Below are 15340 nucleotides of genomic sequence, written 5' to 3' on the forward strand. Positions count from 1 at the left end.
TTAGGATTGCTCTAGTTTTTAAATAAATTAAATGCCACCTCTGCAGAGTCACAGTAGGCAGTCACACTTTCCTGCTTTCCTGGGCCCTAGGAGGTGGGGGTCAAATGCATACCTTGATCCTTGATCTCCAAAGAGGAAGACTTCAAAAAGAAGTGTCCCCATCACTGTCCCTGGGGCAGGCCCATCATCATACCTATTAGAAGTGCCCAGAATCCTTTCCCACAAAGGCTGCCCCTGGCAGGGGCGTGGCCCTGGGGATGGCAGGCCTGGAGGCCCCTCTCTGCGCACAGTGACTTACCTCAGAATGGACTTGCTGTCGCTGATGGGCACATGAGAACTGGGGGGACAATCTTCCTTCATCTTTTCCTTTTGTCTGCAGACTTGGAAGTTACCTGCTAGGTAGAGAAGGAAGGGCCCACAGACAAGTAAGCCAGGAGGAGCAACAGCCAGTGTGGGGCCAGAGCTTTGGTGTAGAGGCCTGAGACCACATCCCTACTCCTACTTCACCTCAGCCCCCATCCCCAGGCACGGAGTGGCTGAAGCGTCAGACCCAGAGGACTTAACGGGACCCCGCACCCACATGTGCCAGCCCAGGCAGGGCAAGATCAGAGCTACCGATCAGCCCCCTCCCCCACACCTCTTCACAATCCCTAGAAACCAGATCAATCTCCTAAGTGTTTCAGGTTATATTCTCTTTTCCTTTTAAGGACACCTTGAATGATGTCTTCTACCTCGATGGCTCCCTCAAACCTCTAAGTCACCCTGAGCCTTTCTTGTCCATCCCCAAGGATCCTAGGGTGGTCGCCCCATTGCTGCCTTTGGAGTCAGCACACCTGGGCCAGCCCTCTTAGTGACAGGCTGATTGGTACCAGGTTCACTACATGCTGGAGGCTGTTGAGCGTATTCTATGAATTATTTATTCTTGACAGTACTATTATGAGGTAAGGACCCATTTCACGGATGGGAAAACAGGGACAGAAGTTACGTAGCTTCAGCTAACATTCCCAGTGAGTAAATGGCAAAGTCACTGATCACAAGCATCTAGTGCCTCGATTCCGGTCTTTTAGCCCCTTCTCTATACTGATCTTGACAGTGACTTAAACCCTCAGACCCTTCATTTTCTCTTTGGTGCATGAAGTAACTTCTGACCTATAGGGTTGTTCATAGACTCATCCATGAAACTGTCTCTTCTCATTCACAACCTGGAAATGTTTGTGGAGCTTCCCAAGCCCTCTGGGGTTCCTTTCATGGAGGGTAAACCTGCTAGAGCTTTCTCTATCCTGTTGGCATCCTGTGCATAGATTCCTGCTCTTTTCTGTCTCTGCATCATTCTGGCCAAGTGCTCTTTTATCAACGCCCCCTGTGCTTTGGGCACTAAGCCAACTTCACACACACACACACACACACACACGCTCCAACCTTGATTGTGCTTCTGTACCCCTTCTCCCAAGTTGCAGCTAGGAATGAGGGGTTTAGTGACCCTGGGAGGTGGCACAGACCTGGGAGGGCACACAGCATGTCTTTCACGTTGTGGAGCTCTTTCGGCTTCTTCACACACACACACAAAACCCAACATCTGTTCACACAAGCCTGGTTCAGCCACATCTTCCTGACCTGTGTGCGTGCCAGTGCTGCTGTGGGGCCTAGATTCCATTCAGCTGCTGTCTCATGGAGGACCTCACTGCACAGTGCCCCGGGCGCTGACCCCAACTAGCCCCTCACACTGTCTCCCTGCTGGCTTGATCCTCCCACAAACAAGAAGAGCTAGCCTTCTTGTGGCCCCATCAGCCCTGAGCATCGATGCTGGAGGCAGGGGACACACAGTAGGCATGAAGAAGGGGAAGGATTTGAGGGTGGTGAGCTTCCCAGTGACATCAGAATCATCCCCTAAACCCCTTCCCCTCTGCCTTGGTCTAAAGTGCAGTATACTGGCCCGCAGACGGGGCAGGTTCCCAGCTGTGACTGGCAGCTGGCCCTGCCTCCGTAGGGCACAGGGCATTGGCACCATGGGGGCCTGGAGCTGGGGGCCTCCAGCGGCATTCTCCTTGGCCTATTTCAAGGGTTTCAGTTCCTCAGCACTTCAGCCCTCCTGTGGAAAAAGTGATCTGCCAGGTTCTCTCTCCGGGTACTTCCTTAAATGCTACCAACACAGAAGCTGGCTTCAGCCCAGGGCAAGGCTGAGTCTCTCAGTCAACCCTGTTTCTGCGGGGTCAGTGACCCAACTGTCTTGTTTTAAGCAATCTCATAATGGGAAGGGCCGGATTTACCCAGAAATAACCCGAGGAGTTTTTTCTTCCTCATGCCTTGCTCTGCAGCCAGTTTCTCTCACTCCTCCCCACTTCCTGCTCTTGCTCCAGCCTGCCTGAGCTGCTCTCAGGTCCCCTAATGGGTCCGAGGCTTTGTCCTCCCTTTGGGATTTTATGGCCATTCTGTCTCAGAATCCAGCATCATCCTCATCCTAGACGCTACCCTTAGCTGCCCAGGAAGCCCTTCCCAGATCAGGCCCCTCCTCCAGCCATCAGCTCCTCTCTGGCCCAGCACCCGTACCCCGCTCTCCTCTGCAGGACCTGCCTCTCGCTTTGACTCTCCCAGGAGGGCAGGAGCCTGGTGTGGCAGAGATGTTGCTTTTATGCCTCACCGCTTGTTTCCAGTACAGATCACAAAAACTGGATGCTGCAGAAGATCCATAAATGGCTGTTAAATTATTGAATGAGTACAGAAAGCCTCATGAGGTTCCCCCAAAGTCAACTTTCCCAGAGTTGTGTATACACAGCCGGAATAAATCATGTAAAGGTCTCTAGTGGCCAGGGACGTGACTTGGCTGAAGGACATTGGTCAGTGGAGCCTATGGGGGCTTGAGGACACATTCTTCTTCCAGCAGGGCAGCTTTTCTGGTGTTTCATGAGAAGCCAGAAATCTGGATTTTTACAGACCATAGTTCACGTTTAAAGGTGGGTGACTGTGGTGGAGACAGTTACTGCCCCTGGAATGACCGCGTGATAGCTCCCACTCCCCAGCCCCCGCAGCCATGGGGCCGTGTGACTAGCGCTGCAAATAGAAGTGTTGTGAGTCACTCCCGGGCCAGCGCATCTGGGCCAGCGTGTGACCCTGCAGCTCTCCTGCCTCCTGCCGTGGTGACCCAGAAAGCCACATAACCCAGTTAGTATAGCTTCTTGATGGTCAGCCTGGTTCCCAGAGTATCTCGGGAGACCAGAGGCCTCTGCCAATCCACAACAGATGTGGATGGGGGAAGAGAAATAAACCTCTCTGTTTCAGGGATTTGTTACTGCAGGGTAATCTAGTTTATTCTAATGCAGTAAATAATTCAATTAAATTGAATATACATGTCAATGTATGGCAAAACCCACTACAATATTGTAAAGTAATTAGCCTCTAATTAAAATAAATAAATTAATTAAAAAATGAATATATACATATATTTTAACTTTCCAGGTGGTGCTAGTGGTAAAGAACCAGGCTGCCAATGCAGGAGACACAAGAGATGCGAGTTTGATCCCTGGGTTGGGAAGATCCCCTGGAGGAGGGCATGGCAACCCACTCCAGTATTCTTGCCTGGAGAATCCCCATGGTTAGAGGAGCCTGGTTGGCTACAGTCCATAGGGTTGCAAAGAGTTAGACATGACTGAAGCAACTTAGCACACATGCATGTACACATATATGTAAAACTTGCAGATACATGACAGTTTATAACACTTCGTGCTTTCATTCTCCCATAGCATGTGAGGAATATGCCCATTTTGCTCTATTTAGTAGGGACACTTACAAGTGGAATTCTCTTCTAAAAGAATTATCTTATAAACAGTGATTAGTTATTAATAGAAGATGCTCCTTAAAGTGTTCTGGGCTGGGAGCTGCTAAAAACCCATATAGCTTCAGTTGCATGATTTTTCCTCTCTGGGTCTTGATTTTTCCATCTGTACAATGAGAATATTGATTTCCATTGAGTTAGAAATTTTCTTAGCTGTGGAACTCTTCATTCAAATGGAATATTTATGCAGATTAGATTAACGGGGTTGGGGGGGCGGTGTTCTGGCTGAAGGTGAGGTAGGTGGTGGGGAGCCTCCGTCCATGGCCTTGTCCACGTGTGTGCTCATGGCTAAGTCGTGTCCGACTCTTTGGGACCTTCAGGGACTGTAGCCCACTGGGATCCTCTGTCCATGGGATGCTCCAGGCATGAATACTGGAGTGGGTTGCCTTGCCCTCCTCCAGGGGGTCTTCCATCTCTGGATATTACTGTGCTGCATGACAAAGGAGATGCTGTCTGCACTGGGCTTCTGGAATATACTTTACCCTAGAGAGCCTGCTTATTTAAAGGACACAATCAACAAGCTGAGGGTTTCCAGCTGGAGTTGGGTGACATCAGCTGGGGTTGGCAGCTCAGAGGGAATCAGGAGGAAAGTGCAGAAGGATCCTAGATGACATAGAATGAAGTGAAAGGAGAAGGTGGCTTGTTGAGTAAACAGCATCTGTGTCAGGGAAAGAGAATGGAGGACACCATCCCAAGTAAGGGGAGGAGGGAAGTGAGGAAGGCTGGGGAAGCAACAAAGCTGCTTCCAAACTGCTGGGCGAGGCCTGAGCCTTACAGGGTAGGAAGCTCTACCCCAGGGAAAAACAATCTTCTCTTCTTTGAGAGAACCATATACTGCTGGGTCCTCTGACATCCATCATGCATATGGCCTGAAGCCAGTCTCATGGTCTCTGATTCTTACATGTCTCATCCCCCGACTCCCAAGTTGGCAACTCTGTCATCTCCTTGCATTCCAGACCTGAGCTCTAGAGTCACTTTCAGAATTCCACTCCAAATGTCGATACCACGTTTGTGCCTCATTTACCCGACTGGAGGTTGAGAGAGTTTTCATTCCCAGTGTCTTGTCCAGTTCACAAGTGAGCTGCTTGGGTACCTAAGAGGCATCCTATAGATAACCTGAATAAGAGCTTTGAGAGAGAGCAGGGACACATGTCCAGGAAGAAAGTCAATGGAGATGTCTCTCTATTTGGAACATGTTCCTGAAACCTCCCCTTAAACGTTCACTCTCCTCATTCATTGGGCAGGACTTAATGAATCTCCAATGGAATGTTTTTCTACCTTTTATAAAAAGCATGATCTTATCTTTAAATAAAACCCTAGGAGAAGCCTAATACACAAAGGGATTAAAGCGGGCCGCTCTGGTCGAGGATGGAGTCGGGGAGAGGATGGGCTGGCCTGCCACCCTGGCGCAGTCTGCAAAGTGCAGAGTGACAGATGCAGCTGGTCAGGCCAAAGCTCTGTGGCTCTGGGGAGTCCAGCTTTCTTTGTCCTGGCTGGCTCCCCTCCCCCAGGCCCCAGGGCACACAGAACGGGCCTCCACTCTTGCTTCCCTGGCTGGAGGAGGCTCCGTCCCCAATCCAAGGACTCAGGCTGCAGCCAGGGTTCCCTGTCCCCAGAGGAAGGGCCCCAGGGCAGCAAGCCAGCCATGGTTACCTGTCCCAGTGAACAGGCAGTGAATTGTTTTCGCTTTGCACTTCAGTGGTTGCTCTGCCAGCCGTGAGGAGGGGCCGTGAGGACAGTGGGCTGGAGGGGCCGTGAGGACAGTGGGCCGGCTGCCTGCCCTCCCCATTGTCCCTGGCCTTTCATTTGGGACAAAGGACACTGAAGGTTTTCAGCTGCCTGATTTGGACCACTTTCCTCTTTGGGGGTTGTGGAGCCAGTTATCACGAGGGAAGGCAGATGGCTCTTCAGGCCATCATCATAGCCCACTTCCTACAGGCCAAGGTCTGAAGCAGAAAAAGAAGGCTAATGCAGTGGTGTTTTCCTGAGGCTAAACCCACTACATTTGAAAGCCTTTTATTTCAAGATGATGTGCTGCCCACAATGCCCCCTCTTTCATAAACTTGTGGCAACAACAGATGGTCATTGTTGTCCTCACTTGGCAGAATGGAAAATGTTATCAGTGTCCAAATTAAAATGTTCTGAGGATGTTTGTGAAATCTGAATGCTTGGTAACCTCTGTTCTTACATCTTATAAAATTATGACTCTGATGTTCCTCTTTGTGTGTGTGCTCAGTCGTGTTTGACTCTTTGCAACCCCATGGACTGTAGCCTACCAGGTTCCTCTGTCCATGGAGTTTTCCAGGCAAGAATACAGGAGCGGGAAGGCAGGATGAGCCAAAGAAAAAGGACAGGGCATGAGGGGCACGACTGGGAGCCTCTGCGCCCAGGCTGCTCAGACCAGAAGGAGGAAGGAGGTTCTCAGGAAGACAGCAGGTGCTGGGACACTGCCATGCATTCCTGGGAAGCCCGAGTCCCGTGTTCTGCAGCCCAAGGCTACAACTTTCGATCACCAGCCAGGGCCAGCAGGAAGGTGGCCGGGAAAACAATGAACCTTTAAAAGGGCCCTTGAGAGCACCTGTTAACCAGCAAATGGCAGGAAGTTGGCCAAGGAAGAAGCTGTAGTGCCTGCTGGTACCAGCTGCCCCTGATAGGGGGTCTGGACAGACACAGGCCACTCCCAAGCAACAGATTTTTGCCAAGAGAGCCAGCTGCTGGGATGCGGGTGGTGAGCGGGAACACAGCAGCTGCAGCTCCCATTCCCTTCCACACGGCTGTCTTGGCTCTTCCTCTCTCCTCCATCCTCACCCCCAGCCTGGGCTTAACCACACCCTCCCTGCCCCAAGCCTGGTGGCCAGGAAGCCCAGGGGGACATTGTGCAGTCCAACTGGAGTCGAGCAGAGCAGGAGCGGCCAGCGCAGAGCCGCTGGCACCTCTACTCACCGCCTTCTCCTGATCCATCCTGTGACCCTGGCTCACCTTTACTGTATCCTCTCATCCCCCAAACCTTGGGCTTCCCCCAGCTCTCTCCCTCAGACCATCCCAACACCCAGGCCTCCGTGACACCATTGCCCTTCCTCTGAAGAGCCGAACCCTCTGCACTTAGGCAGCCTGGCCCTCCTCATAAGCTTTCTGGTAGCTCCCACCTACAGGTGGTGCTACACCCGGACTCCTGCAGATCTCTGGTTTCTGTCCTTGCTTTCAAAACATGGCAACCTGGGGCAAGAAAGCACTTCCAATCCTCCTGCTCCCTCTCACACATACATACTCCCTGGCCAAAGTCCTTACACACACCTCTTCCTCCTCAAACTGGACCCACCCCTGGCCTATGGAAGAAGAGATTTAAGGAAATAGGACTTCCAAGGTGGCGTTAGTGGTAAAGAATCTGCCTGCCAATGGAGGAGACATGAGAATTCAATCCCTAGGTAGGGAAGATCCCCTGAAGGAGGAAGGAGGAAATGGCAGCCCACTCTAGTATTCTAGCCTGGAGAATCCCATGGACAGAGGAGCCTGGTGGACTACAGTCCATATCGTCACAAAGGGTCAGACACAACTGAGCACGCACTCATAGAAACAGGAATCCTTGCAGCCGTGCTTTTTGGGCCAAATAGCTACTCAGAATGATCACTGACCAATATCCCGCTGGCCTGGGGTTAGAGGGGCAGGCCCTCCTATTATCAAGTGCTATGGGGCAACACTGATGCTCTCTGTTGCTGCCCCCACCCCCGGCTCCCTGGTGCGCCCTCCGCCCGCAGCCAGCGCTACACACTGCACCACACCTGCGTACCGCATGCAGCTGCTGACGGCGGCTTCTTGCAAGACACGGTTCAGCTCAGAACCATGGGTCATGGAGCCCTTTGGAGTCTCTTGAAACTTAACACACTCTCTTCAGAAAAATGCCCATGTGTGTGTGAGTGTGCACACACGCACACACGAGATTTGCATACCATTGCATGGGATCAGTAAACCCTAACCCATGTGCCCCTGGATCCCTAGGTCCCATGTTAAGAACTTCTTCCGAAATGTGTCACAACAAGAGAGAGGAGACAAGGGGGCATCCCAGAGAGAAGGCAGGTGTGAGCTTTGCTGGGGCATCAGCTTGGTACATGATTTCAGCATGCTGCTGCATCTCTTGGGCCTTAGCTTAGTCAGGATTGTAGCCAGGCAGCTGGAAAAGAGAGTCTTTAGGTCTCTTCCCAGCTCTGCGGCTATGGGGCTGTATGACACCTTCACTTCTACCCCCCAAGGTCAGGCAAGGCTGTTGCTGTTGTTCTTGTTGGGTCACTAAAGTTGTGTTCAACTCTTGTGAACTCATAGATTATAGCCCACCATGCTCCTCTGTCCATGGGATTTCCCAGGCAAGAACACTGGACTGGGTTGCCATTTCATCCTCCAGGGATTTTCCCAACCTAGGGATCGAACCAGCGTCTCTAAAACCACAGGCATATTCTTTATCACTGAGCCACCTGGGAAGCCCAAGGTAAGGGGAAGAGGCTGCAAATCTCTTTCAGCAGTGCATCCTGGGGAAGGAGGTCAGAAGCCAAAAAAGGGAGGGAACCAACTGCAAGTTCCCCTTTAACAAGAGTGAGAAATCTGCCGAAGCTTCGGGAAGTGCAGCCACTTCCTATTTGATTTTGATTTACTTTAAAACAATTTGAAAATGTTTTCTTCAGTGTCCTCTGTGACAGGATAACCACCAGTCTTTGCAAGGATCTGGATTTAGAGCTCTGCTCTGGGATTCTGATGCTGAAGCTGAAACTCCAATACTTTGGCCACCTGATGAGAAAGAACTGACTCATTTGAACAGACCCTGATGCTGGGAATAATTGAAGGCGGGAGGAGAAGGGGACGACAGAGGATGAGATAGTTGGATGGCATCACCGACTCAATGGACATGAGTTTGAATAAGCTCTGGGAGTTGGTGACGGACAAGGAAGCCTGGTGTACTGCTGTCCATGGGGTCACAAAGAGTTGAACATGCTGAACGATTGAACTGAACTGAACTGGGATTCTGTAGCTGTGTGACCTTAGGCAAATCCCTTTCCTTCTCTGACCTTCAGATTCCTCAGCTGAATCACTGACTGCTGTGAAGGTGAATGAGGGAACAGGTAAGATGGGCTTCATATGGGCTTCACCCATGATAAACAGAAGTTCCCAGTAGAAGTCTGAATGGGAGTCCAGGGCTCCAGAGGGACAGCGAGGCTCTGATATGGGAACATGGTACTCAGAGAGGATGACGGTCCTCAGCAGGAGCGTCTATTAGCCACAGTATTTAGCTGAACTCACTCTCAAAACAGGGCCCAGTCCAGAGTGCTTTCTGGTAGCTCCCATAGTCAGAGCCTCCCCTTTGAGCCTCTGCATTTATAGAACCTGAACTGTAACACATGCCTGAGTTCTGTTCATATTCTGTTGTTACGGGTCATTGTCCAGCTGACCCTGACCCTGGGGGACTCTGGACCTTCACTCTGTTCTCCAGGCCACCTGATGGAGTCTCTTGGTGGAAATACAGCTCCACCCCCCTCACCCCCTAGCCCCCCACCCCCTCACCTGCCCTCATTGCCCCTCCCCCCCAACCCTTGCTTCCACACTGACACTTTAATCTGTGGTCTCAATCTTACTTTCCCTGCAAAGTCTTGAACCACCAGCACTATGCACAGAGGGGATAATGACAAAAACTAATGAAAATGTACTGACAGCGGTGAAACACACCCCATAACAACTTCCAGCCAGCAATTTTTTGACCTAGGGCTAAGGCATTCATCTTCTCTTTTCTTCTTTCCCCTTCCTCCCCTCTCTCTCCCATCCCCCGCCTTCCTCCCTCCTCTCCTTAGCACCTCCCACCCTGCTGGCATTAGCTCAGGAATTACTCAAGGGAGTTGGAGGCAGGCGGATCGGCATTTTAGTTGTTGTTATTGTTTACTCATGGCTTCTGCCAACAAATCTTGATCGTGCTGTGAGCAGTTAAACTACAGAGAAGCCTGTGAGGGTCCTTCTTGCAAGTGCAAGCGCATGGCTTTGGAGTCCAACTTGTTGTTCAGTCACTAAGTCAAGTCCCACTCTGCAATCCCATGGACTGCAGCATGCCAGACTTCCCTGTCCTTCACCATTTCTGGGCTCAAATTCCAGAATCCCAGCCCTCACCTGTTATGACCCTACTTAATTCCTCTGTGAAGTGGGGTTATTAAAGCTTTTTCAGTGTTTTAAGAAAACACTGTCACTGGCCTGGCACTGATCCTGGTGCGAGAGATCACACACAGCCCTCCCCCAGGGTTGTTGCAGATTAATAAAACAAAGGCATCTGTCCAGAGTGGGAAGTGCAGGACAGAGTCAAGAGCACGGGGCAAACAGGGTGGCTGAACTCAGTGGGGGAAATGAAAGAAATCTGGCATAATAAGCTCTGGCTAAAAATCCTGACCCTACCCCTGACTCATCTCAGTAAAACCAGACAACACTGTAACTTTTCAAACTTCAGTTTTCTCATCTGAAGATGGGGATACTGAAAGTATCAAGGCTGTGAGAAGTGTGAGAAACATATTGTGCTACAACTATTAGCACAGGTCTGACAACAAGGCAATTCCTCTGTAAATAGCGATTGTGAGGCCCTGATGCTGCTATTATCTCGGTGTTCATGGTCTTCCATCCATGAAATCTGAGGGTTGTGCCAGAGGCACTTCAAGCCTCTCCCCCCAATTCTAAGATCAATGCTGCTAGGATATCGGCCAAGGTAAGAGACAAGGTGGGCAAAGATGTAGCCGGCGGCCACGCGCGCACCTGCTTTGCTCAGGTTTTAGCTCCTTAAGTGTCCTCTCATTGGAGCAGGTACCTGGCGCAGTGCCCACTTTCAGCGGTGGGCCCAAGGCCCAGAAAGTGCCAGGCTGGCAGAGGGAGGGGACTTAGCACGAGGCAGCCAAGGGGCACAAGTGCCTAGACTCCAGAGCCCCTGGCTGGGCCAGGTCCTGGGCTTGCGCGGTGGAGGGAGATCGGAGCTCCGCGGGCGCCCGGTGCGTCACTCACCGACCACTCATCGTGCAGTGCAGAACCCGCTGCCGGTGCCTTGCCCTCGCAGTCACCCGAGATGCCTCCGCAGCGCCTACTGCCCGGTCCTCCAGGACTTGGAGGGTCAGGCCCGCCCCTCCCCGCCCCTCGCCTCGCTCCAACCAATGGCAAAGCCTCATTACTCCCTCTTCGCCCCGCCCCTCGCCTCTTCCCGCCCCTCCCCGCCTCTCGTCCAACTCTGGCCAATGGAGTCCTGTCACCTTGACGGACCCGCCCAGCCCCTGGCACGCCCGGGAGGGTAGGGGAGGTGCCGAGGGGCCTCGGGGAAGGTTTGGGGCATTAGCTGGGCGGGCTGTCCAGGGACCACCCCGAGGGCGCCTTGAGGGAGACTCACGAAGTAAGCAGCCGCGACTGGATCGGCAGAATCAAGCATGCTGGCCAAGGTCAGGACCCCTGCGGGAATAGACACTCGGGTTTCCAACAAAGGTCACTGTGCAAGCCCCTCAATTACTAGTGTGCCTGTCATGAGAGAGGAGGTAGTCAGCAGAACCCGAGCGATGTTAGTTTTTGCTCAAGGGCCACCTGTCTGCAGTTTGGCTGCAACGTTGGCGTTGCCTCTCAGAGCTTCACCGCCTTTAAGAAATCAGATCCTCAGATGATGAAGAGGAGATAACTTCTCTGCCAGTTACCCACTCCAGTACTCTTGCCTGGAGGATCCCGTGGACAGAGGAGCCTGGTGGGCTGCATGGGGTCGCGAAGAGTCGAACACAACTGAGCGACTTCACTTTCACTTTTCACTTTCATGCACTGTAGAAGGAAATGGCAACCCACTCTAGTGTTCTTGCCTGGGGAATCCCAGGGACGGCGGAGCCTGGTGGGCTGCCGTCTATGGGGTCGCACAGAGTCGGACACGACTGAAGTGACTTAGCAGCAGCAGCAGCAGCGGCAGGAGGATTTACCTGCGTGGGGGTAGAGTGAACAGAAGACCATGGCCTTTTGGGGAACTCGGAGCAGTTCCATAATTCTGGGGTGTGGGGGTGGAAGGGATGGAGAAGGGGTTGACGAAAACAATTCTGATTTCTGTTTTATACCACCATCCCAACCCTGACCTTGGGACTTCCCCTTCCCTCCCCTCAGCATGAATCATTTTACTTTCGTCTCAATCTGTGGTTAATCCTAATATTTTTAGAGTCATATGGCCAGTTTAGAATGTGATATGGACCTTTTAGAAAAATGCAGGTGCCCACATAGGTAAAAATCTGCCTGGGATTTGAGTCTATGAGCTTCTGGATCCCATTTGAGGGAGGCTGTACTAATCCTTGTAGTTTGGGCTGCTGGTTATGGGGTAAAGAGATTGGGCTCTACCATTGACTTCTTGCATAAACTTGCCCTGTTGCAATGGCTCTTGGCTTCAGTTTCCCCATCTGTAAAAATGATGGAGCTAAAGATGAACAGGCCAAGGATATTTCAGCTCTGTCTTTGCACGACTTCATGAAGAGTGGCCCATTCTCTGCCAATTCAAGACACCCCTGTGGTCAGGGACCTCTGTTCCTACAGAGCCCAAAGGTCTGATCACCAAAACTGAGGACAATAATTGGGTGCTTCAGAAGCTGTTTTTAAATTTTTTTTTTCAGACAGTAAGTAAAATCCGATGTAACCCTTAACCTCTGAGCATTCATTCATGCTCAATAGGATAAGTGGACAGAGCACCCAGGTAAGACACAATTTCCCTTGGGCCTTCCAGCACTTGAGAGTGCTGATCAAGAATATGCTATCTTCAGGGCCAGGACTAGCTTGGAGTGATGATTGGCTTTAAGGAACAGCTTGATGTGTCCCTCACTCCCACTGTGTGCCAGGCACTCTGTGGGTGCTTTACAGTAGGGATCCCATCCAATTCCCACAACCTTCCCGGGAATGGTTGTTACTAACCACATTTTACATAGAACACAAGTGTTCATCCTCAAGGACCTTCAGAAGGAGAATCACCTTTTCCTTCAGTATTCAATGGCACCATATTTGGCCCCCAGATCACTTATGGTGAGTGTTGTGTATACTCTTAGTTGCCAACCCAGTACCCATTCTCTACTTTGGAAAAAATAAAGAGAAGAAAGGAAAAGAAAGGAAAATTGATGCAGCCCCTATGGAGAATGGTAAGGAGGTTTGTCAAAAAGCTAAAAATAGAGTTGCCATATGATCCAGCAATCCAACTCCTTGGCATAATTAAAAAAGATACATGGACCCCAGTGTTCATAGCAGCACCATTTACAATAGCGAAGACATGGAAACAGCCTAAATATCCATTGACAGATGGATGGATAAAGAAGATATGGCAAATATATACAATGGAATATTGTTCATAAAAACGAATGAAATAATGCCATTTGCAGCTACATGGGTGGACCTAGAAATTATCATACTAAGAGATGTAAATCAGAAAGAGAAAGGCAAATGTCCTATGATATCACTTATATGTAGAATCTAAACTGTGACACAAATGAACTTATCTACTAAACAGAAACAGGCCCACAGACATAGAGAACAGACTTGTGGTTGCCAAGGGGGAGGGGGTATAGAGGAGGGGTAAATTGGGAGTTTGGGATTAACAGCTACAAAACTATTATACAATGGATAAACAACAAGGTCCTACTATATAGCACAGAGAACTATATTCATTATCCTGTGATAAGCCATAATGGAAAAGAATTAGAAAAAGGAATATACCTGAATCACATAGCTATAAGCCAAAAACTAACACAACATCATGAATCAATAGTACTTCAGAAAAAAAGTTGAGAGGGAGACAGAGAGAGAAACAGAGAAGGAGACAGCAAGAGTGAGCAACTTGTTTGGAGCAGCAATGTGCCACTCTCTAGTAATGGATCGTGACAATTTGTATTTTTCATACCGTACATACATCTCAACAGTGAGTCATGAAATTAAGTTAGTACGTGATTTGACTAGTATTTTAAAAATAGAAAATATCAATGTAAAGCACACATAGTAAATGAAAGTTGTGTCTTACAAAATTTTATTTATCTTATGATTCACTTATGGGTATTAGGCTGTTATATAAAATATATTTCTCACTGTGGGCCTCAGTTAAAAAAAAGGTTGAAAGTTACTGTCTAAGTCAATCTTGACAATCTTTTACATAGTTTTCTCAGCTTCCTTTGAAGCTATAAGTGGTCATGTGACCCACTTCTGGGCTAAGAGATAGGGAAAACTGTGCTGGAGGGTGAAGACAACTTTTGCTTTCCTGATAGAAGGATCAGATAGATTCCCCTTTCCCCTGCCTTTCTGTCTCAAATGTGTATAATGTGTAATGTCTGGAACATTGGCAACCATTTTGAGGTTATGATGCAACATGTCCACATGCTAAAGCTGGGAACACAAAGATAAAAGTAGTCTGGGCCTTTAGTAACTTTACGGAGTTGCTGCACAATGCCTTCACTGCCTTCTCTAGACCTCCAGGCAGATGCTTTTCTTTCTGAGCCACCAGGAAAGGCCCCCAAATAAACTACTATTTGTTTATTGGTTGGTAAGTCTTTTCTGTAAAGGACCAGATATTTAATATCTTAGGCTTTGTGGGCTAAGTGATCTCAGTCAGTCAGTTCAGTTCAGTCGCTCAGTCATGTCCAACTCTGGACCCCATGAATAGCAGCGTGCCAGGCCTCCCTGTCCATCACCAATTCCCGGAGTTTACTCAAACTCATGTCCATGTAATCAGTGATGCCATCCAGCCATCTCATCCTCTGTCGTCCCCTTCTCCTCCTGCCCCCACTCCCTCCCAGCATCAGGGTCTTTTCCAATGAGTCGACTCTTCGCATGAGGTGGCCAAAGTATTGGAGTTTCAGTTTCAGCATCAGTCCTTCCAATGAACACCCAGGACTGGTGTAAAACACCCTTTAGAATGGACTGGTTGGATCTCCTTGCAGTCCAAGGGACTCTCAAGAGTCTTTTCCAATACCACAGCTCAAAAGCATCAATTCTTCTGTGCTCAGCATTTTTTATAGGCCAACTCTCACATCCATACATGACCACTGGAAAAACCATAGCCTTGACTAGATGGACCTTTGTTGGCAAAGTAATGTCTCTGCTTTTTAATATGCTGTCTAGGTTGGTCATAACAACTACTTAATTCTGCTGTTGTGGTTTGTAAGTATCCATAGATAGCAGGCAAATCAAAGGACACTAGTGAAGTTCCAATAAAACTTAACAAAACAGGTGACAGGCCACATGTGACCCCTGGGCTGTAGTTTGCAGATCTTGCTCTTTTTATTGCCTCTCTGACCTCATCTCCTCCCACTTCCCCTCCCTTTCTCTGTTCTTTTTCCCACACACCTGGCCCACTCCAACCTCATGGATTTTGCGCTTGTTATTGCCCCAGCCTGGAAGGCTCTTCTCCCAAATATCTGCAGGACTCGTTCCTTCACCTCCTTCAGGTTTTACACACAAACTGCTCTTCTCTGCAGTCTTCCCTTGCCCACTATCTAAAAGGCCAGTCCCTGGCCCGGA

General features: G+C 49.8%; 1 protein-coding gene and 1 long non-coding RNA gene across 8 annotated transcripts in view; one reads left to right on the plus strand and one right to left on the minus strand.

Moving 5' to 3' along the window:
• Positions 1-10960, minus strand: part of RASSF4 (Ras association domain family member 4) — a 34640-nt gene extending 23680 nt beyond the window's left edge. For 2 of the 3 annotated variants that reach the window (XM_061162045.1, XM_061162043.1), the window contains exons 1-2: positions 10844-10960; positions 299-395 (exon numbers count right to left, since the gene is read on the minus strand). In XM_061162045.1, the coding sequence (XP_061018028.1) occupies positions 299-360 (62 nt within the window). In that variant the 5' untranslated portion in view covers positions 361-395; positions 10844-10960. The remainder of the gene's footprint in view (positions 1-298; positions 396-10843) is intronic. The other variant, XM_061162044.1, reaches the window with a different exon arrangement.
• The window catches only part of LOC133070190 (uncharacterized), a 142412-nt gene continuing 135321 nt past the window's right edge, over positions 8250-15340 (plus strand). For 3 of the 5 annotated variants that reach the window (XR_009696096.1, XR_009696097.1, XR_009696095.1), the window contains exon 1: positions 8250-8937. This is a non-coding gene — a long non-coding RNA (uncharacterized LOC133070190). The remainder of the gene's footprint in view (positions 8938-15340) is intronic. The other 2 variants (XR_009696098.1, XR_009696094.1) reach the window with 2 other exon arrangements.

This window comes from Dama dama, chromosome 15, assembly GCF_033118175.1.
Source record: "Dama dama isolate Ldn47 chromosome 15, ASM3311817v1, whole genome shotgun sequence".
NCBI lineage: Eukaryota > Metazoa > Chordata > Mammalia > Artiodactyla > Cervidae > Dama > Dama dama.